The sequence below is a fragment of the Erpetoichthys calabaricus genome, chromosome 10, assembly GCF_900747795.2.
Source record: "Erpetoichthys calabaricus chromosome 10, fErpCal1.3, whole genome shotgun sequence".
Lineage (NCBI taxonomy): Eukaryota > Metazoa > Chordata > Cladistia > Polypteriformes > Polypteridae > Erpetoichthys > Erpetoichthys calabaricus.
The window spans coordinates 84255073-84282473 of NC_041403.2; the positions used below are offsets into that span (position 1 = coordinate 84255073).

The 27401-nt window shown below is 38.0% G+C and overlaps 1 protein-coding gene across 1 annotated transcript in view; it reads left to right on the forward strand.

The window, feature by feature from the left end:
* LOC114659194 (collagen alpha-1(XXIV) chain) overlaps nucleotides 1-27401 on the forward strand; it is a 338513-nt gene that overhangs the window by 292113 nt on the left and 18999 nt on the right. The window contains exons 50-55 of the mRNA XM_028811519.2: nucleotides 3476-3529; nucleotides 7622-7684; nucleotides 17298-17351; nucleotides 17736-17771; nucleotides 22350-22385; nucleotides 23944-23970. Coding sequence (XP_028667352.1) covers nucleotides 3476-3529; nucleotides 7622-7684; nucleotides 17298-17351; nucleotides 17736-17771; nucleotides 22350-22385; nucleotides 23944-23970 — 270 coding nt within the window. The remainder of the gene's footprint in view (nucleotides 1-3475; nucleotides 3530-7621; nucleotides 7685-17297; nucleotides 17352-17735; nucleotides 17772-22349; nucleotides 22386-23943; nucleotides 23971-27401) is intronic.

Below are 27401 nucleotides of genomic sequence, written 5' to 3' on the forward strand. Positions count from 1 at the left end.
GTTTTATTACAGGCAAAACTAGAAACCATCTTTAAAATCTATCCATAAATATATTTTTTGCTATTAAAGTTCCTTGTTCAGTAGAGCTGCGAGAGAATTTTTCACTTTTGAATGGCTTTGCATAGATCTTAGAATTCCTACTTCCCACGGTTGAAGGTGTGTGCACTGTACATTAGTACCAGCACATTATATAAAATCAAAACACTTTTTTTCTGAAAATGCCTGTAGCATTATCTGAATCATTGTGAATATTATGCACAGAGTGAAGTTAATTATCTCTCATAAGTTGACAGTTGGCAGTATTTCTAAGGCAGTTCCATCCTTCCTACATTTAATGATCTATTAACTGATGTCATCAAGGGAGTTAAGCTAGTTGACCTTAGGGAAAATTAAGTGAAGTATGTAAAAAAAATTTTTTATTGTTATTAATGTTTAGTTTAATTAAGTTCATACTTTTTAATTTATATTATTTGAATCTAAATTATGTTGCAATATACTTTCCATGATCACAAAATGTTTTGTGTACCTGACATAGATGTGGGTTTCAAATGAAATATGATTGGGCTTGTTATGCAGAGATACATAGTTTTATATTTTCAGCTGTGATTTGGGTTGTGTTATGCTTTCCAGGGATTCAAAACGTTTTCATCCCGAGAGAAGTGTGGTTTTCATAATGAAATAGAATGGGGTTTGCTGTACATAGTGTGTTTAACAAACTATTCATCAGTGTCTAAGAAATACTTTTCATTCCATTTAATCCAGTTTAGAGTCGCAGGGCTGGAGCCTGTCCTTGTAGCATTAAGGTTCAAACAGAAACCAGCCCTGAACATGTTTCCAGTCCAGTGCAGGGGACACACAACACAGATGACTGGAGCTTAAGGGGGCAGAGGCAATCACTGTGTCACCTTCCGACTATAACTTCAGTTAAATTTAATGTATTGTCATGCAGTACATAAAGAAACATTTTTGCTAGTTACACTGCCACATAAACATGCATCAAGAACAGTACATGATAGAACAGCACAGAAGATAAGTATTACTAAACCAAGTGATATGGTTAGATGTTAATTCCTCAAATACAATAGTTTGAGGTCTACCAGTGACAAAGTAAGAGGGTCAAAATCTTTGCTACTAGTGTGAGGGCAAAGATAGCATTGGATGTTGAGCTAAAGTCAGTAAACCATTATTTAAACTATATCCAACAATTATGTAATGCAACGGGAAAAGAAATTTTCAAATGACAATGAAAAGAAGCTAGGTTATTTTTCGACATTTAAAGGGAACAATAAAGTTTAAAACACAGTTTAGTTCAGTAGTGCAAAAATTAAATGGAATAAAATGGCCAGTTTAAAAAGTGAGGCAATAAATAAATAAATAAATAAATATACTGTATATATATATATATATATATATATATATATATATATATATATATATATATATATATATATAGATATAGAGAGAGAGAGAGAGAGGAAGATCAGCCGGACACGCTGAAGTCACCCAACACACATTTATTCTTCATACTATTATTTACAAATGTGACACACAACCCCAAAGTCCTGCCCAACAAACAATGCCTCACTTTCTTCAGGCCGCCTCCTTGCCTCCTCCAAGACCTTGTCCTTCCTTCTCTCCCGACTCCAGCCTTCAAATGGAGGGAGGAGGCCCCTTTTATAATCACCCTGATGTGCTCCAGGTGCCTCCCGACAATCTTCCGCCGGCACTTCCGCCACACTGGGGAAACACTCCGGGTGTCCCCAATCCTCTTCCCCACCAGCACTTCCGGGTGTGGTGGAAGTGCTGAGGTCCAGAGCTCCCAAGGCATTGGGGCGCCCCCTGGCAGTGACCACAGGCCCCTACAGGGTTGAGCTTCAAAGCTCTGCACCCGTGGTCCCCATAGCCACCAGGGCGGTCGCCCCCACGTGGTCTGGGGGAGGCGTAAGCCCTCCTCCGGGGAATCCCAGTCAGGTCACCCCCCCAGCCACCTGTGACACTATATATATATGTATGTATGTATGTATGTATGTATATATATATCTCTCTATATATAAAAGAAAATCCTGGAATGGAAAGCAAATGCAAGGCTACGATACGTGATAATCTCGAAAGACATTTTAAAGACCCGCAAGACCAAGGAGACTTGCCACGGTGCGTCTCACAGGGACCGTAAACATGAGACTTGGTGCCAAGAGATTGTCCCTGGGCCGTAGCAAAAAGGACAGTGGCTGTACAGGCTTTAAAAAGATCGAAGGGCAGTGCGACAGCAGCTACGCCAACCAAACGCGAGCAGCGTTATACATCCTGCAAGAAAGAATTCAACCACGCCCGGGGCCAGAAATAAAAGACAGGTATTGGTTTTACAACGTCACGCGAGACCAGGCAGTGAGCCATCATTTAAAACAAGTAAAAAGACCTCTAAGCTAGCAGTTGTTGGATTGCTTTTGGCAGGCAAGCATCGTGGGCTCAGAGCTCTTAAAACAACGACATGCGACAGGCAGAAGAGGCAGCTAGCAAGCAACAAAAAGACAGCAAATGATCCAAAGGCATATCCTTAGCATACGTTCAGCCGCAACACCCTTCACAACATGAGCAGTATTATACGTCTGGGAAGAAAGAGATGTAACCTCACGCGGGGCATGAAATAAAGAAACAAGTATTGTTTTTACAAACGTTTTTAAAGTAAAAATGAAAATAATGCATATGTAACAATTCACAAGAAAATAACAATCTCTTTAAATTGTATGTTGCCTGCCTAAGGTAAAGTCATCCCTGATGAATGGGGTCGTGGGAATGAGGGGTCCTTTCATCGGATTAGCGCTATTTCAGATGTGGAATGGCAAAATGGGGGAGGCAACTTGATGAATGAGGTCTCCAGGACTTAAAACAAATCCAAATCATATTATGTGATATCATCTAATGTGAAATTCTACTCTGTACTTCTAGAATTTTTATTTTTATACTGTATTGAGGATTTATTCTGTTCTATGTATTGTACTGTATTGTATTGACCCCCTTCTTTTTGACACCCACTGCATGCCCAACCTACCTGGAAAGGGGTCTCTCTTAGAACTGCCTTTCCATAGGTTTCTTCCATTTTTTCCCTATAGGGGTTTTTTTTTTGGGAATTTTTTCTGGTTTTCTTAGAGGGTCAAGGCTGGGGGGCTGTCAAGAGGCAGGGCCTGTTAAAGCGCATTGCGGCACTTCTTGTATGATTTTGGGCTATACAAAAAATAAATTGTATTGTATTGTATATCCGGTAAATCAAACACTGTATATATATATATATATATATATATATATATATATATATATATATATATATATATATATAATGTGTATATATATATATGTGTATATATATATGTGTGTATATATATATATATGTATATATATATATATATATATATATGTGTATATATATATACACTGTAAATGCAAATAAAGTAACCCTAAAAATGTTTTTTTCCTATAGGGGGAACCAGGTGATCAAGGAATTTTCGGTCTTGAGGGATTTCCAGGCCCAAAGGTGTGTAATGCGGGTTGTGAATGGCATATACAGCATTCCCTGTTTATGGATTCCATTATTTACACAAAGTGCTCGGCTAATATGAGCCACCTATGCCACTTTTAATTTCATAATACCATGTATTTGTGGAGGCGGCACGGTGGCGCAGTGGGTAGCGCTGCTGCCTCGCAGTTGGGAGATCTGGGGACCCGGGTTCACTTCCCGGGTCCTCCCTGCGTGGAGTTTGCATGTTCTCCCCGTGTCTGCGTGGGTTTCCTCCGGGCGCTCCGGTTTCCTCCCACAGTCCAAAGACATGCAGGTTAGGTGGACTGGTGATTCTAAATTGGCCCTAGTGTGTGCTTGGTGTTTGTGTGTGTCCTGCGGTGGGTTGGCACCCTGCCCTGGATTGGTTCCCTGCCTTGTGCCCTGTGTTGGCTGGGATTGGCTCCAGCAGACCCCCGTGACCCTATGTTTGGATTCAGCGGGTTGGAAAATGGATGGATGTATTTGTGGATGCCTAGTGGCATGGTATTTTTCATTTCTGCATCTAAGGAGCCATTCATTATAAACAACAAAATAAATGCAGTTTAAATCTAATGTGAAATCTGTAGATAGTAAGTTTATTAGTTTATCATTAAAATGTATTTTAATGTACTGTTGTAATAGTGCGATTTGATCTTTGACATTTTATGCTGTCATCGAATGTTAGTAACCTCAAGATCTCATGCCACTGGGCCACTGTTTGCTTCTTTTATAGAGGAATAAAATAACAATCACGTGATGGTACAAAAAAATAGAACAGAAATCAATAAAGCCAGCGGCTATTATAAAGTTTCCTAATTAGGTTTCTCAGGTTTGTCGTCAGACTTCCTTCCCATAGATTTTTCAAGTAAACCATCACTTTCCAAGAGTGCCCTTTTTACATGATTTTATTCAACTTGACCTCTCTGTTCTTCTGGGTCAAATTTTGCGATCAATTGTTTATCTACTTTTACCAAACCAATTTCCTTCAAACTTTGCATGCATACTGATCTCCGATGACAATGCAATATTTCATCAGTTTTGACCCTGGATCAGTACGTTAATTACGTCAAACTTAAGTTTCTCATTTCCTTATATTATTCTTTTAGTAAATACATATATGTATGTGTGTATATATATATATATATATATATATATATATATATATACAGTGCATCCAGAAAGTATTCACAGCGCATCACTTTTTCCACATTTTGTTATGTTACAGCCTTATTCCAAAATGGATTAAATTCATTTTTTTCCTCAGAATTCTGCACACAACACCCCATAATGACAACATGAAAAAAGTTTACTTGAGGTTTCTGCAAATTTATTAAAAATAAAAAAATTGAGAAATCACATGTACATAAGTATTCACAGCCTTTGCTCAATACTTTGTTGATGCAACTTTGGCAGCAATTACAGCCTCAAGTCTTTTTGAATATGATGCCACAAGCTTGGCACACCTATCCTTGGCCAGTTTCGCCCGTTCCTCTTTGCAGCACCTCTCAAGCTCCATCAGGTTGGATGGGAAGCGTCGGTGCACAGCCATTTTAAGGTCTCTCCAGAGATGTTGAATCGGATTCAAGTCTGGGCTCTGGCTAGGCCACTCAAGGACATTCACAGAGTTGTCCTGAAGCCACTCCTTTGATATCTTGGCTGTGTGCTTAGGGTCGTTGTCCTGCTGAAAGATGAACCGTCGCCCCAGTCTGAGGTCAAGAGCGCTCTGCAGCAGGTTTTCATCCAGGATGTCTCTGTACATTGCTGCAGTCATCTTTCCCTTTATCCTGACTAGTCTCCCAGTTCCTGCCACTGAAAAACATCCCCACAGCATGATGCTGCCACCACCATGCTTCACTGTAGGGATGGTGCCAGGTTTCCTCCAAACATGACACCTGGCATTCACACCAAAGAGTTCAATCTTTGTCTCATCAGACCAGATAATTTTCTTTCTCATGGTCTGAGAGTCCTTCAGGTGCCTTTTGGCAAACTCCAGGCGGGCTGTCATGTGCCTTTTACTAAGGAGTGGCTTCCGTCTGGCCACTCTACCATACAGGCCTGATTGGTGGATTGCTGCAGAGATGGTTGTCCTTCTGGAAGGTTCTCCTCTCTCCACAGAGGACCTCTGGAGCTCTGACAGAGTGACCATCCGGTTCTTGGTCACCTCCCTGACTAAGGCCTTTCTCCCCCAATCGCTCAGTTTAGATGGCCGGCCAGCTCTAGGAAGAGTCCTGGTGGTTTCGAACTTCTTCCACTTACGGATGATGGAGGCCACTGTGCTCATTGGGACCTTCAAAGCAGCAGAAATTTTTCTGTAACCTTCCCCAGATTTGTGCCTCGAGACAATCCTATCTCGGAGGTCTACAGACAATTCCTTTGACTTCATGCTTGGTTTGTGCTCTGACATGAACTGTCAACTGTGGGACCTTATATAGACAGGTGTGTGCCTTTCCAAATCATGTCCAATCAACTGAATTTACCACAGGTGGACTCCAATTAAGCTCCAGAAACATCTCAAGGATGATCAGGAGAAACAGGATGCACCTGAGCTCAATTTCGAGCTTCACGGCAAAAGCTGTGAATACTTAATGTACATGTGATTTCTCAATTTTTTTATTTTTAATAAATTTGCAAAAACCTCACGTTGTCATCATGGGGTGTTGTGTGTAGAATTCTGAGGGAAAAAAATGAATTTAATCCATTTTGGAATAAGGCTATAACATAACAAAATGTGGAAAAACTGATGCGCTCTGAATACTTTCTGGATGCACTGTATATATATATATATATATATATATATATATATATATATATATATAGTGCTTTTAGCCAACACACATATACTGTATATGAATTAGTGGTGTTGGTCAAGTGGTTAGCGTGTTGAACTTTCAATCAAACGGTCAAAGGTTCAAGGTCAATATAGATAAATTAATTTTAAAAAATCATTTTGATTAGCTGATATTGAAGTTTTTGTCAAATTACTTCAGTTTGACATTCAAATAGCATTCGTCAAGTTGTTAGCGAGTTGAATGTTCAATCAAATGGTTGAAGGTTTGAGACCAATGTGTACAAACTTTTTTTTTTTTTTTTACCAATTTTTCATCATTTATATACAAATTTTGCAAAGTACTCTTTTCAGTGATTTGGTGATATTGCGTCAGTGGAATTTTACTAATGTTTCTAAGAAAGATTGAAGGTATGATTCTCCAGTAGACAAACATACATTTCCAGTACTTCACAACATGTAAGGTTTCACTGTGGTTAGGATTTTCTGAAATGAGAAATGTCAAATCACCTTCCCCCACAAGTCAAGTTTTTTTTTTGGGTACTTCTGTGTGGCATTTCAGTGGCTAAAAATATATATAAAAGAAGAGATTTTTAAGTGACATGATATTATTGAAAAATGCACTAAAAAGTAAAAAAAAAAAATTTTCTTGTACTAAGATTTTGTTGGTCATATGTGACTAAAAAGTAAAGTTGTGGGGCGCACATTAAAGAATTAACATAATTCAATTAAAATGCATTGATTTTTAAATGATTCCAAAAAAAACACAATTTGAAAATTTCTCCAACTATAACCCTTATCCTACATACTTTAATCAACTTTTATATGATGTGTCATTTTCTTTCCATAGGCTGGTTAGAAATTTCACTTTAGATTATTTGAATTAAATTAATTCTTTTATGGGTTTCCTGGGAGTTGTAGTTCAGTAGGGCAGCTCTGTCAGGGTTTTTGGGTGGTGCCAGAGGGTGGTTTTCATGAGAGGACCTCCCTGTTTTGTGCAGCTTCCACCATGCAAAGTCACAGCGCTGGAGGTATTCCTGCAGTCCAAAATTAAAGGAGGTGTCTCACCACACTCTAGGAGTCAGAGTAGAAAGGAAAAGAACCACACTTGCTAAGGAGGAGTGACAAGAGATAGTAAAGTATTAGGCTGAATATAGAGCCTGTTATAAAATTACCCTGAAACTGTTTTTAAGGTAATTGTATCTTATGTTCTGACCTCTGTGGTGCTCCCTAGTGGTCACGATATCATTATTTAATATAATTTAATTTAATAGTTTCAAGTTGAATATAACATTTATTTTCAGGGACCCAATGGAGATATAGGAATAAAAGGCATACCTGGTCCAAAAGGTCCTGTTGGAATTTTGGTAAGTTCACTGGTTATTCATTTTCCTGTAGTGTTTGGTGTTTTTTCTATTTAATGGATCTCAGACAAATAAGAACATGAACGCCTGTCTGTAGACGTCTTTGTGCAGTGTATTTCTCAATTGAATTTACATATTCTAGTCCCTCTGTAAGTATATTTTCTTCATTCTTTTATTGCCTGTTGCATAAAAACTGACTTACATTTACAGTAGGTAAGACTGTGTGGATTGTGATGCAAGCTTGATTTATATTTTAAGCAACTTCTTATTCATGAAAAAAAATTGTTTGTTATGAACTTGGATTGAACCTTACATCAGTTTCACAGGATACCTTAATATTCCTTAGAAGAGAGCTTTAGTGTGTGCTGTTAGAATAATCAGACAATTTTCTGTACAGGCTGTAGCAGTTCACAAAAGTCTGGAAAGGATTGTCACCTTGCTTTGTATAAGTTGTTTTTTGGGACATGTAGTAAATAAGCCTGTGTGACACCCATTGTCAAGAGCTATTGTGAGGCAAGATGTACAGTAATTCACATAGGGAGCATAGGGTCAAACTGCATGTAGGGGAGGTTGCCTATTTTAATGGTTCCGTCTATTTGTACATCTGTTCTAAATAATGTTTTGAATTGGGATACCTTGCTAGAATTTTTTTTTCTGTTTGAGAATTCTCATTAAAACTGGTTTCTGACAGTGACATTTCAGAGCTCAAAACAGATCAGTCTTTCTCAACCATAATGGCTTCTGGATCTAGTTTTACCTTTTCAAGTTCACTGATGATGCACAGACAGCTGAAACAAGCATGGTTAGAGATGGGGAAAGATATCACGCAGTACTGTTGAGGGCTTGAGCAGACCAGTGTGGGGGTTGGGTTGGGATGTGGTTTTAGCACATCTCAGTAGCTGAAACATCCCTTTTTTCGCCTTGTATGCTTGTTACCCAATGACAGCCTCTCGCAGCTCACCAAATCTAGTGGCTGAGAAACACTGAGATAAGTGACTTTGAGAGAAAGTGACAAATACAATATGTGCCATTAGACAGGTTTAGGTCAGGTTGGGGAGCATACACTGGTACAGCACGTTACCGCACCCAACACACACTGAAACAGCTTGGGATCCACGTGGTCCAGTTCCAACCTTCGGAAATGACCATCCATCTGTTATCTGTTATGCCTGGTCCAGCCACTCGGGTCCTCAACAATGAGGATTCTGTGAGCTGTATCACCCTCTAGGAATCGTGCCACATGGCCGTCATGCTGTAACTGACGCTCCCTCACAATGCATGTAAAGTGCCTCATTCGGGACTTTATGAGCAACCGGTCATTCAACACAAAGTCATATCAGCTGTAGATAGATAGATAGATAGATAGATAGATACTTTATTACCCAAGGATTCTCCAAAGAAACACCTTACTGAAGGAGTCTAGTCTTCATCTCAGGTCACTGGATAGTGTCCATGTCTCATAAAAATATACAAAAACAGGAAGCACCAGAACTCTAAAGACTTGGACCTTCGTCCTATTGCAAAGATATCGGGAGCGCCACACACCCCTTTTCAGAGACCTCATGACCCTGCATGCTGTCCTGAGTCACCAGAGACATGAATGTTGCTGCCATGGTAAATAAATCTCTTGACAAGGTCGACACTCTCTCCACAGACACACTACTGAGGGATATGCCCAAGAGGTCAGTAAAGGCCTGGATCTTGGTTTTTATCCAGGACACTCACAAGCCCAGACACTCAGACTCCTTGCTCAGTCTCTTGAGAGCTCCGATCAGAGCCTCCATTGACTCTGCGAAGATGACAACATCATCGACAAAGTCAAGATCACTGAATCTCTCTTCACCAACAGATACCCCGCAGCAGCTCGATCCCACGACATTGCCTAACACCCAGTCCATTCAAGCATTGAACAGAGTAGGAGCAAGAACACACGCCTGATGAACCCCAGAATCATCTGGGAAAAATGCAGAGGTTCTGCCTCCCCTTTGCACAGCACTCACAGTACCAGTATATAGGGCAGCAATGATATCCAGCAATTTTGAGGGGAAACTCTGCCGATATTCACGTTTGCGCTCCATGAGGACCCTCAGTGCCAGGATACGGTTGATAGTAGACTTCGCAGGCGTAAAACCATATTGCTCTGGTCTCTGGTAGGTGAGCAAGTGATCACAGATTCTATTGAGAATGACCCTAGCAAGGACTTTACCTGGTACCAAGAGCAGTGTTAGCCCCCTGTAGTTGCCGCAATCCAGGCGATCACCCTTCCCTTTCCAGATAGGGACGATCAGTCTCGTTTTCCAGTCAGTTGGGATGACTCCTATCTCCCAAATGTATGCCAAGATTGCTTGCAATGCCAGGAGGACAGCCTTACTACCAGCCTGGAGAAGTTCACCCCGGATACCACAGATCCCTGCAGCCTTCCCTACCCTCAGCTGGTTCACCACCTGTGCAATCTCAGTGAGACTGGGTGGTTCACAGCTAATTGGAGGATCAGCCTCAAGAACCGTGAACCCGGAGATATCCAATGTCCTAGCTGGAGAATCATCTTTAAACTGCTGCTCAAAGTAGCGAGCCCAGTGAGTCATAACTGCAGTGTCATCCGTAAGGACTGTTCCATCAGCCACCCTGACTGCGACTCTCTGTGGAACAGATTCGGATATGCGTAATGCTTCGATTCCTCTGTATGCAGGATGTGGATCACTAGACCACAGACGGTGTGTCACTTGCTCACAGATTCTTCTAACAAACTTCTCCTTATCTGCCCTCAGAGCTCTTGCAGCCTGTCATTCTCAGTTCCTGGTACAGACCAGAGTTGCCATCAAGCTGTGCGATGCAACCCCTCTCTGATATCCAGAGTGCCCTGCGAGTTGAAACACCTCCTTCTGGGAACACTGGTAACACTAACACAGCCCTCAGCAACCTTCAGGGTCTTGTCACAGAATGTATCTCACATCAAATTATGATCAGCAAGTCCCATTGAAGACTGTAAGTTCCTCACAAAAACTGTATGCAAACTCATTAGAAACAGTCTGATCTTGGAGTCTGGCCAGGTCCAGCCTCATTTTCCTAGTAGGTGGTAGCCTACTGCATCTAAGTTGGATCTTCAGAGTAGCAACAACAAGTCTGTGGTCAGAATTCACAAACTGGGCATTTCTGTAGACCCTGCAGTTTTGTAAGAGTTTCCAGCGTCTGCCCATGAGGATGTGATCAATCTCCTTCACCGCACCACCAGTATTGGAGTACCAAGTGCAATGATGCGGCTCAGGGAACTGGAATCAGGATCCAGCAATCTGCAGCCCTTTACTTTTTGCAAAGTCAAGGAACATGGAGCCACTTTCACTACAGTCACTAGACCCATGGGGACCGACAAAATACTCATAGCCAGCCCTGTCAGTGCCAGTGGTTGCATTGAAGTCTCCCTTGACCAGAGGAGTATCACTTTGTGGCACCCATCAACCACCGAGCGAAGTTGCAAATAAAATATCTCCCTCACTAAGACATCACTCATCATGGTCGGAGCATACACCGAGGCAACAGACAAGGCACCCAGGGAGTGCTGTAATCTGAGTCTCATAATATGCTTGTTGAAAGGGTTAACATCTGACATCATCGGAAGGAGCCAATCCGCCACAGTAACAGCTAGTCCCCAACCAGACCAATAAAAGATGTATCCACCTACAGAGATCTGGCCAGTCCCAGGTCTGCGCACCTCAGAGAGTGCTGCTGAAGTGCGGAGTTTACAAAGCTCCTCTGACAGCAGAAGAAGATGATCATCATGCCAGAGAGACCAGATGTTCCAAGCGCCTACCCGGATAGGCCGCCTCAAATTGGGACCCAAGTGCTGCTGTGCAGCGGGCGATGCCTCAGCACCACACCAGTTCTGATTCTCAACAGGCCTGACCAAATTGGCTCTCCAACAGTTTTGACTCTTCAGGGATGAGGCTCCCAAGGGCTTTTCCCCATCACCTTCATAACTCAAGAAACCTTCTTATGGGTGGCTGCAGCAGAACTACTCCCGCAGAGAGCAGAAAGGAGTCCTATCTGTCATCTCAGAGCTGCGTGAAGTTTTTCTACAGTGGCTGGAGTGCCAATCCTGCCACCAACCCCCATAATTTCCCTGCAAGTTGGAGGACTGCTTACAAGGCGGGATGCAGTTTAATCTCTAACCCAAGGCAAAGGTTTGCCAGTAGTAAACCTGCTTAATTCAGTGAAACAGTAAACTACCAAGATATGTGAATTATTTACCAATAGTCAAACTGAAAATTATTATAAAGCACTGGCTGTTCATACTTTCAGTCTCCAACTTGCACAGTCATGAAAGTGTTCTTTAACTTCTCTGCTATGTCCTGTGACATGCCTTCAGTTTGACAAGTTATTGGCACGTTTTTCTGAACATTTAATGCTATAAGTGCCCATAAAGTCAGCAGCCAATAAATTTTTTTTAAATGAATTCTCCTATTGCAAAAGGTCGACCACATTTCATGGTCATTACTGTTATGTGTAGTTAGTTCCTATAGTACTGTCATGTGTAATGGAAACTTTCAGTTAAGTGCTTTGCTGTCAAAACCTCAGTTGCTGCTTTAATCCTGAAGAATCTGACTTAAAACTTTGCAACAGTGTATGTAATTTTAATTGTGGTGAGAGCACTTAGTTGAGTAATAGAATTCAGAAGTAAAATAATCTATTTTTAAGCTACAACTCATAGTTTTAAACAGTAGAAGAGGTTCCTGTTATGTCGGACAATATACCTAGAATTGTGTGAATCTGCACTGCAGCAGAAGTAATTTAAAGAATAAGTTTGGTAATTTTTCAAGTGAAAGTTATTCCTTTATGTGCATGGTACAGTATATATTAATTTGCCACAGAGAACTGTTGTCTAAAGTAAAGCAGCTTTTATAAATGAAAAAAATACCTAGCCTGCTCTTGTGCTTTATAATGGAGGTAAAAGGCACCAGGGATCAACACAAAAGCAAAAGCTTTTAAACTTACAGAAGATGTTCATTTTTTAGGTCAAGAGTTTTGCCAAGTATTCATCTGTGTCCTGACATTGCATACAAAAAACTAAAAGCAAAACATTTTTGTGAGAGTCAGCCATTTTAAAATGAGATTGTCTCCAAGTGCTGTTATTAACATTATTTAATGCTGATGCCCACCATCTGTTGGCATCTTTCAGTTGAGCAAAAGGTTAGGTTATATAGCACAATGTGTAGAGTGCAAGAAGGATCTTATGCTTAGGCTTTATAATGCAGTAGTGAGGCCGTGCCTGGAGTATTTTGTGAAGTTTTGGTCTTTGGGCTATAACAAACATATGCTGTAGAAGTTCTAAAATAAAGTCCTGAGGAGAGTAACTAGGCTGATTCCAGGACTGCAGGGTAATAGTTATGAGGGAAGGCTAAGTTTAAGAAAACAGAGATTAAAAGGTGATATGGCTGAGGTGTTTAAAATTATAAACTGGTACTTTAAAATGGATTCACTAAGAACACAGCGGCACAGATGGAAACCTGTTAAGGGTAAATTTTACACAAACATTAGAAAGTTTTCCTTCATTCAGAGAACTACAGACTCATGGAATACATTTCAAAGTAGTGTGGTGAACAGTAGGACTCTAGGTATATTCAAAACTCAGTTTCATTTTGGAGGAATAACGTTCTTGTGAAAGGGTTTTCTAATGTTTCTAAAGTCATATTCATCTTATTCTGTGCTATTCTGGTGCTTTGCTGGTCACAAGACTGGTGGCTTTGGAGTGGAATTTTCAATGAAAGTAAAAAAATATATATGAAAATATAATTTTATCAAACTCTGAAATACAAAAACAATATAACATTGATCATTAATTAAATTTAGTAAGGTTGGGCATTAAAGCCCTCAGTTCTAAATCTGAGAGAGCAAAAAGTGCTTTAGTATCTTCACTCCTGGAGGTCAGCAATAGTAACTTTGCAGGAGAGTCACTTTAATGCCAGGCTCTCACTACACAATTTTAGCCCTGATTTTTCCAGTTACAGACTGATTTTTGAGATCAGCATGAAAACCCCCCAGATCAGAACCAAATTACTAAATGCAGCAATCACTAACACTTGCTAAGTGTGAACAGTTCAGCAATTCCTCTGTCCCAATCTTTTGATACGTAACACACACCCTGGCTTTTTCAAGTATATTTGAAATTATTAACACAAAAACTTCTAACATATGTAGAACTACAACAAGTATTGATAACAGCAATGAAAAGTAGCCAATATGAGCATGACGAGCGGAAACAAAGGTAGAGACCGGAAAGAACTTCAAAATGATGTCAAGGTAAGCTTCTCCACACAATTTATAGACTGAAGAAATGGAGAAGTTATTAGGACTCTGTCATAATGCTGCCTATGTTTTTCAAATCATTCCTTCTCCATAATTCCAATTTTGGCCTCCTCTTTTTATATAAAAGCACCACCATTTGATACTTCAAAAGCTTCACTCAAAAGCTGCACATTGCTCAAGTTGCTTGATATTTACAATATTAAAATGTATTTAAAAGAAAGTCTTTGTGACTAAGTCCATTTATACCAGCAGACAAAAACTTTATTAAATTAACTTACACAAAAATTAATATTATAGAGACCAAGATATCTCCAGAGAGATCTGTGGGAACAAACTGACTCAAATCTAACTTTATTAACACAGTCAATTTTTTGAAAGTTAGAGAAGAACATTTTTACCAAAAATACTATACCAAGAGCCAATTCTTCTCTTACAGTCCAGTCTCACCATTGTAAAACAATTTTAAGTGCTCACTTCCAAAATATCATAATATTAAATATGATTTATTAAAGTCAAACCTATTTGTCAAATGTCTAGTGATTGTCATGTAATATATACACTACCTCTATAGTGCCTGAGCTTTCATAAATTCTGGATGCAAATAAAGCTTTTGAGTAGTAATATTTCTTTATGCAAATGTGGAACAAACAAACGTGTGAAATTTGATTTTGAGAATATTATACAGGTAGGTGATCTTTATAGTTCAACACATAGGTCCTACAAATATATCCCTTGGGCAAAATAGGAGTATTACTCTTTGATCTCTATAATAATAAAACATGTCACACATCTGTGAAAGGTGAGTTTGTTTACAAACCTGCGGAGTGTGTTTTGTGAAGGTCTGTAAATAAAGCGATCAGTAAAAGCTGATAATATCAAGTCTTGCTCAAGTTTAGCTCCTGTGGTACACGGCTGGGGTTCATGCCTGGCCGGGATGCCCAGGAGGACCAGAGGAGGGCTTGTGCCTCCTCCAGAACACGAGGGTGCGTCCTCCCTGGTTGCTGTGGGGGCCATGGGTACAGAGCTTGGAAGCTCTACCCTGTAGGGGCCCGTGGTCACCGCCAGGGGGCGCCCCGATGTCTTGGGAGCCCTGGACCTCAGCACTTCCGCCACACCCGGAAGTGCTGGGGGGAAGAAGATTGGGGACACCTGGAGGACTTCCGGATACGCCAACAGAGCTTCCGCCACACAGGGGTGTGGCTACAGAAGCTCCTCAGGATGCACCTGGAGTCCATCCGGGGTGTATAAAAGGGGCCGCCTCCCTCCAGTCATTGGCAAGAGTCGGGTGGAAGAAGGACGGAGCTCAGAAGAGAGGAGAGGAGGCGGACCAGAGACTGTAAAGGCATTGTGAGTGTGGCCAAGGACTTGAGGGGGTGATTGGTGCTGCGGCACTGGGTATTGTGCACTTCAATGGATGTAAATATTATAAATAAACGTGTGTTGGGTGAAAATATGATGTCTACCTGTCTGTGTCTGGGCTGTTCCCCACACTCCACAAAAATTGCCACTGTGTGCAGACAACCTACACAAAGTATGATAAAAGTTTCACATATTCTTTCACAATTCTCTTGAGAGGATGCAAGTGTTATGGGCACTTGAAGGCACCTGAAGATTATTGTGAGTGAACAGAAGCAGAAATAAGAACAGGAGATGAATAGTAGCGACTGACCCAAAACAATCACAACATCAGAATATTAAATATAGATGGGAAAACTAAAGGAGGAAGTCTGATACCAAAACCAAAGTCAGAAACGTGAATCAAACTTTCTATTTGTTTTGAAGCTAAACATTTACCGTAAATAAGAATTCTTTGCAGCAAAGGTTTCGTCCACTGAGGGATGAGAAATGTGCAACCGCTGCCATATTTTTAACAGCACTCTGCTGATGTCACTGATAGTAGTGATCACGATCACATGACAAGAGCCAAATTGGCATCCTGTAAATAAAGAAAAGAAAAAAGTAATGAAATCAGTTTATGTAGGATGACACCAAATGCAAGAAATTATAATATATTGGAAATCCTCATAGCAAAAAAGATTTTTTCTTTGTTTTATTTTTCTAATAAAAATCCATATGACAGCACCTTAAGGGCTAAAAAAAGATTAAAATGAACCTAGAATCATAACATCCAGGAAAATGACCAAAGAGAAAAAAAGGATCAGCTGTTGCTTGACAAAGAAGGGTGATCGGTCCGGCTACTGCTTGCTGGATGGGGATTTGATCTGCAAGATTGGAAATATTGTGTGAGGCGTTTGCAATATACAGTAGGGGCAGCATTGAAAGCCTGCTACTGCTTTGCAGAGCCACCAATTCAGCAGGTACTTCTTCCAAAGCAGTGGCAGTGGAATTGTCAATGGTTTACAAAAATGGGTCCTCTTAAATGTTGCATAATGACAAAACAGGAGTAAAAAAAACTCTTATCCATGCTTATGTGGTGACTGCCCTTTTTCTTCTGCAACAGAGTGGTTGTGGACAGTAAAATGTGATAACTTGTATAACATACAATAAGAGTCACACCATGGATATGCATTCACATACATAGTGAGATGAGACAATGTATCTCGATAAGCCACGGTGTAACATATAGCAGTATACAGCAAGGTGCAACAGAAACAATGTCATAAATAGACATCTAATCATATAACAATATAGTGTGAAAGGAATTTAAACCTTCCAAAATAAAGTAATATTGTAGTATAAATAAGATATTGTACAGTGGCAATTTGCAGCATTGAACTGCTTTGAGTGAGTGACAAGTATAAGGTTATCAAAGCACATAACAGGACATAAGCGTGTCTGTTGTAACAGTGAACAGAAGATAAAGTGCACGTGCTGTTGGAAAAGTCCAAAGTGTAATATGATAAATATATAAAGGATAAAATGAGGTAGTGCACTGGATTGACACTGGTTAAACAGGAGCTAGACATTTTTGTACATTCAGAATTTTGATGGCCTCTGGTATGAAACTGTTAACTCAGTCTTGCAGAAACATAGAGGAAACTTCGATATCATTCACCAGATGCTAAAAGAGAGAAGAGTCCCTGTAACGGGTGGGAACAGTCCATGCAGTTGGGTCGGGTGAAACGTTTCAATGATTATGGGGTACTGTTGGTAAAATGGGACCTTCTCCACCCATCAGTGAGAAAGAATTGTCTTATCTAAAACCTGTCTAAACTAGGAACAAAAAATTACATTTTCCTAATGGGGAACAATTCAAAGCTTTGTTAACACTTGGCAGGACTTCATTAATGCTGCTGTAAAATAAGCTTGATGGTCTCACAAGTAAAAACGTTTTTTTTTTTAATAATGTTTACAGGGATATGGTGGGCCTGTGGGTCCAACCGGAATAATAGGACCATCTGGAAAAGCAGTAAGTTAAATGCAATGTCTGTTTTGTTACTTTTAACTGTTTTATCTCAAAATAGTATTATGAAAGTAATTGTCAATAAATTTACGTAGTGTGGTAAATCAGTTTATACTAAACCTGAAGGTATTCACAAAAGACAAATAACTGTGACCATTATAACCAACTTATGTAAAATGGTTAAAAAGACTAATTCTTTAAGTTTAGAATAAAAAGAATAAAGAAGCAGAGTTTACTATTTAGTGTTGCACTGTATACGTGCCAAAGAAAAAATTGTTCTTCATTTAGCAAAATTTGATGTCTATAGAAATAGACCACTTGTATGTGGTAGTCAGTAAAAACTTAATGAACAGATTGCATAAGATGTATATTTTGTTTACACATTTCTAGGGGCCTAAAGGTGAAAAAGGAAGTAGAGGGGAAATGGTAAGAATTTTTGTCTCATTTGAAAAATATTCTTCCAGCTAATGTTTTTTTTTATTAAATGCAATGGTATTTCATGAAAAGCTTGTTTTGTCTTTTCCAAATGTACAAGTGGCTGAACATCCTGTTTGTGGTCACTGTTGCAAATTTAAAAAGTACAATAATAAGATTCTACTGTTTATAGAAATTTTTTTTTAAAATCAGCTGTTGCACAAACATGTAAAACACACGAGTATAGTCTTTTGTGCCAGAATGAATCATTTTATTTTATTCTTACTATTTTTATAGGTTATTAACAAACCTGCATAATAGATAAATACATATAGCTTGAGTGCGGGTACAGTGTGATACATAACTAATTTATTTTATTCCTTAAATACCATTTGTCTAGCAATGTGTTTAACAATTTGTTCACTCATTCAAACCAAATAAGGGCACTGTTACAGTATGTAACATGTTAAACTGAGGTACTGCCCTTCATTGACACATACATTAATGTGCATATTCTCCAACCACTGGAGACAGGCTGTTGCAGGTTATCTCCCCATTTACCTCACTACATCCTTAACTCAGCTAGGGTACTGTTCTTGTTGTTCTGGTTAGAGAAGCCAGGAATTTTTTATCTGAGAAATCAGGTTAACACATGTAGATTTTTTGACCATGAAAACCCTTAACCGAAGTTAAGAATTTTATAGTCTGGGAATTCTACAGTCAATGAAAGTGTCATAGTTACAGGATACTCTTGCAGAGCTCTTTCTCTTCATCTTCTCAGCATACCAGGCAGCGGCAGCATACGTAGGCCAGGGGGCAGTGGTACATAGCACCACCACAGGGTACTGGAAAAAAGAAAACACGCAAAAGTAGTGATCAGTGACCAGCCTATAAACAGGCGTAACAAAATGGTACCAAAATTCTAAACACTGTAACACTTTTTAACACTATGTCTTTGCATTTAGCTTTAGATCATGTCTTCTGAATTTTGCACAAGAGAGTTTGCATTAGTTACAACTTTTTTTTCTTAATTAGAGTTAACTTTCAGGGTTGTAACAGGACCATTTCTATTATTTGGCATCTTGATTTCACATGTCTTTACTCTGTGTGTGAATACGTTCAGATTTAATCTATGGTGTCAAACTTAAAAAAAACTACATAAAAATGTTGACATTTTCACAAAGGAACACTCATTTATTTATTAAATTATTTTGGGTTAATTGTCTTCCAAAATGGATTTTAACTGGAAGTCCATGTGCATCAGTTTAATGGACTGCTGCTGTAGCTGAAGATTGCTTATAAAGCAGTGACTCTGGTGCACGTGTATTCTTTGAAGATGACAATACTTCTGCTACTACAACAGAGATTTAACAAGGATAGCAGTACAGTACAATAATGGTTTGGTTTATCTAAATCTGTCATTATCATTGTTCATACTGTCATAGCTACTCACCTGCATAAAAAGTATAACTTAACATTCTTAAACTTTGGTGCAAGGCAGGAACCAGTTCCAGATAGAAAATTGCCAGTTTAGAATTGCCTAATTTGTACATTGATGATGATGTGGACTGGGAAAAACCTAAGGAGGCATGGGGATTGGGGGGGGGGGGAGGGGGGGGGTTTGTGCACATTCCAAATACACAGTTTTCAGGCATGTTTTGAACGTGGGCTAAGTAATTGTTGTACACACAAATTTATAGAGAAATTTACACTCCCTTTGGTAAACGATGACTAAGTGACCTCCTAAAGACATTGCCATGCCTGTTCTTACCTGTTTTAGCAATGTGGCCTGAAAAAATGTGAACCTGTCAGTAATAGTCATACCTGAGAACTGCATCAGTATCAGTTAGTCCTGAATAATGCTGTAGTTCATCAAATATTGAGTAACCCGGGTGTACTTGGCATTATTTTTAAATCAATGACAAACATTCTTCTACTTTGCAGCATTTCAAAGCAACATTAAAATTGAAAATGTGCAGAGAGTCTGCTGGCTGTTAATGTTTTAATTAATTAAAAGGTATGCCCATAACTGGAAATGACAATAAAGAGTGAAGGAAATGTTGACTCATGCAGAACAGTAATGACTGACAATTCTGTTTTGACTGCAGAGACAACACGTCAAACTGCCACAACTACTGTAACGTCATATCTTTCTTCCACTGTCCTTCAATACTGCTTCAAATATATTATTTAATTACAACTTCATAGTATCCCACTTGATTAAGAAGGGTCAGCCATGTGTTGGTATTTAATGAGCCATGGGCATTTCATTACACAAAAATAATATGCAGTATGTATATGTCAATTCTTTGGCCAGTTTTTTTGTAATCAAGATAACGTTGATACAATTGACTCCAGTCATTATGGGAAACAATCTTTTATCACTGAAGTCTTTTTTTGATATCCATTATCTTAGTGTTTCTATAAGATACCATAAAACACACTTATTTCTAAATTCCATGCTCGAGGATGTAACATAAACAGAGGTTTCCTTCATTTGGGTTATGATGGTTACTGACCTTGCTAGCTCATGTTCTCCATACCTGTAATTCTGCCAACCACTGATCAGTGCTAAAATGGAAAATTAATCTAGGCCTCTCAAAGCACTACCACTCCCACTTACAGTTGGAGTGACCTTGCACACTTTCACATGATATCTAATAACTTACTAGCACATTCAAAAGTTGAGACATTAAGGTCAAGAATCAATCAATCAACCCGTATTTTTATATCAGTAATGGTCCGCAGTGAATACACTTGACTGAGAGCGTTCTAGGTATTCTCATGCGATCAGCGTCTCTTTGTTGTCGCTGGATGCCGTTTTGTTCTGTCTCCGCCCACTGCCGAGAGTTGATTCTACAATAAAATAAAATAAAAATAAAAAGAGTAATAAATCCAAAACTCTTCGGTCTTAATATAAAGCTGTAGTGTAGAGTTTCCGCATAGTATATGTGTACCAAATTTCAGGCTACAGGTTGTTTGATTTTTGACCTTGACCTTACTGTGATGACCTTTGACCTTGGAGGACAATCATCACCCTGAAAGCGGATAGTAAAGGTCACGTAGTATATGTGTACCAAATTTCAGGTCAACAGGAGCTCCGGAGTCCCATGTCTGTGGCCCTGATGAAGCCCAGGGGGGCTGCCACTAAGTGTTCTGGGGGAAGTAGTATGCCGCCCATGGCTGTTCTCCCGGAACAAGTATCGAAGGGTGTCCTGGCAGGGCATGGGCCCCGGCCGTCCACCACAACACACAAGAGATGACAATGAAGTTTGTATTTAAGTGGTAATTTTTGCAAAATGGTATTGTGTGTGGGAAAAGAGACCGGTAGATATTTGAAACAGTAATGATTCTTGTCAAGGATATTTGTGCGTCTTAGGCAAGCAAGTGATCTGAGACTTTGAGGCAGGAGATTCAGTTTAGGTCTGCAAATCAATGTACCAAACTCTCTTATTCTCAGTGATGTTTAGTGTAGCACCACGTCAATACATTTAGAGATTGGGGCATCTAAAACTTTATCTTTTGCAGTTTTATTAGTTATCCCTTTTTATGTACATTACTGTGTAGTGTCAGGCCATACCAATTCCAAATTCGAAATCTTGGAACTGATTTTGTGTGTAAATCAATACTACTCTGTAACACAAATAGTGTACTAGCGTGTTTCAAAACGAGTAAGTAAAGAGGCACACTGTGCCTCACATACTGTCAGTATCTTGTTGAGATTCCCATGTTATGTTTATTGAGAGTTTAGTTAAATGTTGTTGTTTCTAAATTAGTTAGCTTTTTAATGCATTTCATATTTGAAGAACTATTTAAATTGATCAATCATACTGTTGTTATATCTGTTCTTAATCATTGAGTCTTGAAATATAGAATTGTGTTAGCAGTGTTAGTTTTCCTATGCCTGTCATACTAGACTCTCCATGCACAATCGAGAAGGGAGTAGTTTTACCTGAGTGGGTTGGTTTGATGACAATTCAGTGACAACTACAAATAATGTGCATCATTGTTTTTATATCCATTAGTCTGATGTCTCTTACATTACATTCATCCATCCATCCATCCATTTTCCAACCCGCTGAATCCGAACACAGGGTCACGGGGGTCTGCTGGAGCCAATCCCAGCCAACACAGGGCACAAGGCAGGAACCAATCCTGGGCAGGGTGCCAACCCACCGCAGACATTACATTCAACATTTTAAAATATTTTTAAAACCAATAACATTAATATGTATCAAGTATAAAAAAATAATGAATACTGTACCATATTATCATATCAACAAAAAATGTTTAAATTGATTGCTTGTTATCTCTCCTAACTTCAGCAAATGTTTCTGAGTCAGTTATGAAAACAAAAAAAGAAATCAATCTTCTGTATTTTTTAATAAATAAAGATAATTTTCACATGAAAGAAGTTAAATATAGGACACTCTATGTGTTTTTGTACCTCTACATTTGCCCAGTACTGCTAAGTGTAAGACTGTGCATAGGTGAGCTTAGTAAAGGACTGTCAACTAGTTCAGGGTTGGTCTTTTTCCTGTTGTCTTTTTCCTTTTTTATGTTTTTCACTGTATTTTCCATTTGTCTTAGGGTCCCCAGGGCCCTAGAGGAAATCCAGGACCACGTGTAAGTGCATTAATTCTTTTATTGAATTCAATTATCATTTTCAGGGTTATCTATGATAATTGATCAAATGATCTGCTATGAAATCCACAGCTTCATAATCATTTAATGAACATTCAGTTCTTTGCTTCTTGATATTATCACAAATTGGTTCATGGTGTTAAGAGACCCTGAAGAAAATGGGTTGATACCAGTGGAATTTTCCAATCTAAGAACTCAGTGAATTCTTGCTTTAGATTGGCCCTAGGTTAAACCAAAATGCAATCTATTCATTAAAAGGCATGTTTATGCTAAACTGCAGTGTTCACCCATGAAAATATTGAACTGAAACACCCTTGTAATAAACTAGATTATTTTTTAGTGATCAGTTCATTTTTGATGATGGTACGGGTCTAATTTTTACAAAGAAAATTAGAATCTGTACCCAAGTGCCACTGTTAACGTAGATTTGAATAAGCTTGGTTGACAGTTCAACTAAACAAACAGCATCACGGCCATGGAAAAGGAGCAGTTAAGAATTCTCTACTCAAAGACTTCTGACACATTAAAGTGCAATTGAAATATCAAAGAGATGTTCACTTTTCAGCTTAAAGGAATCCTTAAAATAATGACATGGCAAAGAGGAAAGCTGATAAAATAAGCAGGCAAATCAGTTCAAAACAGCAACGATAAGAATGTAAATAAACCCTGTAAGGAGTTTTTTTTTTTAAACTTTTTCAGTCTTTGAACTCACAATATCTTATTGTAAGTGCTGCATTTCTAAAGTTACATTCTGTTTTGTAAATCCCCTTATTTCTACATCTTTCATTTGGATTAGGTTATTTTAGAGAAACCCAAGCAATTTTAGCATCTTTCAACAATCTTACAACAAAACAACAATAAATTAACTACAAAATGTAGTAAAAATAGTTTTGATTATGTAGACCATAAGGTGAAGGAGGTGAGCGAGTATTGTAACTTTCAAAATGTTGATTGATGATTTCAAATTATCCAAATGTGTTTTTAGAAAATAAGCTGTTCAAGCTACAGTAAGCTTTGTTTCTATGTATGCAAGGTATTATACTATATAAAATTATTATACAGAAATGGTCATAGTTTATGCAAATTCAAATGTTTTTGGGTAATGATTAGATAAACTTTTTAATTTCAAAGGAAAATTTAGATAGATACAGCAGTAGAAATATAAAAAACAAAGATATAGACTAACAGGACAAATAATGCAATTGAGCAATAGTTAGATGAATAAATAACGTATATTGTGCAGAAATTGCAAAATGAACTTAAAGAGTATAATCATTTAGTTTGAGATGTCAGGAGGAAGCATTGAATTGTCCGACAGTAGAGGGAAAAGTTCCCCAGAAGTGATTCTTACCACACCATGGTGGAATGAGCCATAATCAAGTATGAGAAATAGGGATAGTCTGGAGCTCAATTGTATTCAGTGACATATTATTAATAAAAATGTGATTCTATTTTAAAATTTAGCAACCTTTTTTTTGGTTTACAAAAGCATACATAAATGGCGGTATTCATTTGTATATTTTTTTTTATTTATATTTAGGGTCCACCAGGAGCACCTGGCATAACTGTAAGTATGTATAAAAAGGGAAAATTCAGATCTTGAATCATAGGTTTTAAGTGTGTTTTTATTTAATTCTTAAATTATACATTCCAATAAAAAATATAAACAGCCTTTACTTTTTGTTTAGAAAGACAAAGATTTTTAATTTAAAAAGGAAAAATAAAAAGAGTCTTTCTTGGAAGGAGAGCAGGATAGAGAATGCAGTTCTGATTTGAGCAGTCCCATTATTATATTATAACCATAGTGTACTGAATATGCAAATTAACTCTCCAAAAACCATAAACTCATATTTGGTAATGCATTTAGCAGTTAACACATTTTGAAATACTTGGTCCTAACAATTAGAAAAAATCTATACTGGGAACATGAATATTAAGGATGTTCCAATCACTTTTTAGGGTTGATTTCATGTCACTAAATTGTATGAGTCTGATTTTTGTTTTTGTTTTTTTTGTTTTTTAAACACTAAGCATCTGCATAACCATCCATTTAGAGGCCTTATATTAAATATTAACATGTTTACAATTCAAATAAACTGTTTCATTTGTTCATTTTTATTAAGAAAGTTAAGTTCAGTAGGCTTATATTGTTCAGTGACTATAAAAATGCCATAATTAATAAAACTCCTTAAAAATGCATCTTTTTTCAACTATTAAAACATGTACACAAAACATGTATCCATAATTTTGTACATATGGCCTAAAAGACAATAAAATGTCATAATTACAATCTCAATTCTAGTAAAATAAAATGTTTATAAGATGTTTATCAAGAAGATACAAGGCTGGCATGCTTAATAAGTTTTTAAGTAAAATTTAAAAAATTTGGTTCTTAAGCTAAGAAACTATTGTTTACTGAGCACTAAGAGCACTTTATCTTTCTGTGTTCTTTTCTAATTCTTCTAATTTCCTGTCCTAAACAAAAGCACACTCTTGTTTTAATTAAAGGAAAAAATAAAACTCACTAAAGTAGTGTCTCTTTAAATTTCTGCTGAAGATGCGTTCTCTGTAGGTGGAGCCCTTTCCACACAATTCACGGGATGATTCCTCAGATTCATTTTTTTTTCTGTTTATAACTCCACTTTCTTTAATGTAAAAGACAGTATTTCCAGGTTCTCTCTCCTAGTGTCTGCCTTGCTGCTCTGTTTACAGGATGTGTTCTGGCAACAGAACAGCACGTACACCTCATACTTTGCATAAAGGAGCTCAAGTACCATAAATCTTAGAAAAGCAAATGCTGAAAAAAATCGGTTCTTAAGACCAATCAGTTTTTTGAGGCCTATCTTACAAATCACTGTTCAGAAATTTTTAATGAATTTTGGCCGATTTCCAACATCAGTCAACCAAGCAAAGTAGGACTAATAAAAAAAACAAATCACTATTAAAGAAAGAGGCCTTTTCACGATTATTGTGATGATACCAGCCTTTGCTTCTAATTCAAAAACATTTCTCTGTAAACCGTTCATTACCTTTGTCAAACAACTATAAATTGTTTTTGTGCATATATTTTTGTGCACATTTCTCACTCAAAGTACAAACCTCTGAGATAAAATTATATGTATGAATGAGTGTTTTAATTTTATAATTATTTCATTAATATGTCATCATTATGATTTTAACTTGGAGAAAATAAATGCAATATGCTGTTAGGACTTTATTGAGATACAACAGAATACAAATATTATTGAGTAAATTATGATTAATAAAATTAAGTAGCATGTCAACATGTTGTCTATAGTAAGCTAACCAAATTTAGATCTGCGTTTTATTTATGTGACAAGAAATTGTAAGCTGGGCATGAGACGGATACATGTACGGGCTCTGCCAATGTCTGCCTATGTCTTCTGTTTTTTTTTTTTTTTTTTAAATATCTTAAAATTTTGGATCAACGGGAGGCTGTCAGAGTTCCATGCTGTGTATTAGCACAGGTGTCCTGTTTTTTGCTTTAAATACTCCGAGTGTGGATATATGCAGAAAAGACATGTAGCCATGGATCATTAATTGGGGAATGGATTAATTAATTATGCACGTGTGGGTGAGTGAGTTATGCAGCCATCCCTCTTTAGCAGTTCTGTGGGTCAGTGATCGCTAGACCTACACTTGCAGAGTTATATAAAGGGTATGAATAGAACAAAAGTGGCAATAAGAGATAGAAAAAGGCAAGAAAGAGAAAATTAGGAAAAAGAGAGAGAGAAAGTGAGATCAAACTGTCTGGCTGGTGAAAAGGAGTGGAGGTGAAGCAGTTGGAGAAGCCCCACAATAGAATGAGAGAAATGGCACTGCAGGGACCTTTGGCCTTTCCTGAACAGTCAGAGCAAGAAAGATTGGGTGCTCCAGGGGTCCTCTGGGTACCAACGGAGGTGGCAAGATGAAGGAGCCAGGCTCAGGTTGTCCCCCCGGACATCGATGGAAGGTGGTTGGGATGGGAGCCATATAGTGGACTGCATTTGCCAGTGTCTCAGCCTTGCCAAGCAAACCTGTTTGAATGAGCAAGGGAGATGTGAAAGAGGGAGTGCTGGGGATGAGATGAAAGTGGGGAGTTGATCCTGTCTTTGATTTTATTTCTGGTTTTACCTGTTTAATAGATTTATTTATGTATTAGTTTTGTCTCCACAGTACTATTTTGTGGATTATTTAGTTAAGATTTAAACTGCATTGCACCTTGGAGATTGTTGTTGTTAATAAATACACATCATGCTCTTTTAGCAGCATTAATTTGTTATTTGTGTTCTCACTTGACCTAGTCCATCTCAGTTGTGACTATTGATGTCCTAGGAAAAGGAAACACCCATGGCTGCAGGCACCTATGGTATCATAGAGGCCAACTATACCTAGAATACAGTAGCTTACTTAATAAATCAGTGCAGCAAAAACAGAAGTGTTATAAGATCAAGTTCTGTCCAAACTGTCTATGTTAAGTATACATGAAATATACTAATCATCAATAAAGTGTGCTATAGGTCTACTATATGTTTGTTTAATTATATTTAGTTTTTCAAATTGTTGCTTGTTATGTTGTACAATTGTATAAAAAACACTGAATTTATTGAGTAAATCAATGAAATATAGTTGAAAATTGAATATCTCTAAATCCTTTATCAGATATGACATGTATATTATTACCAAATATGAATGTTTAAGCCTTGTGTAATGTGCAAGAATTGGGTGGTTTACATATAAATTTCAACTCTAATATGTTTAGATTTTACTGAAATCTATTTTTATAAAGCCTGCTGACCCTTGGAAGCAGTGTATATGCCATTAAAATATGAAAATTCATCCTTCTCCATTTCATGAGTGCCGTAATAAAAATTAAATCAAAAAAAAGTATTCAAAAGTTGAGGAATAAATTAATTCATTTTTAAAAATACTTTTTTGATATTATTTAGAAATGCAAGTAATGTAAAGATTCTCATTAGAATAATGCAATGAGAAATG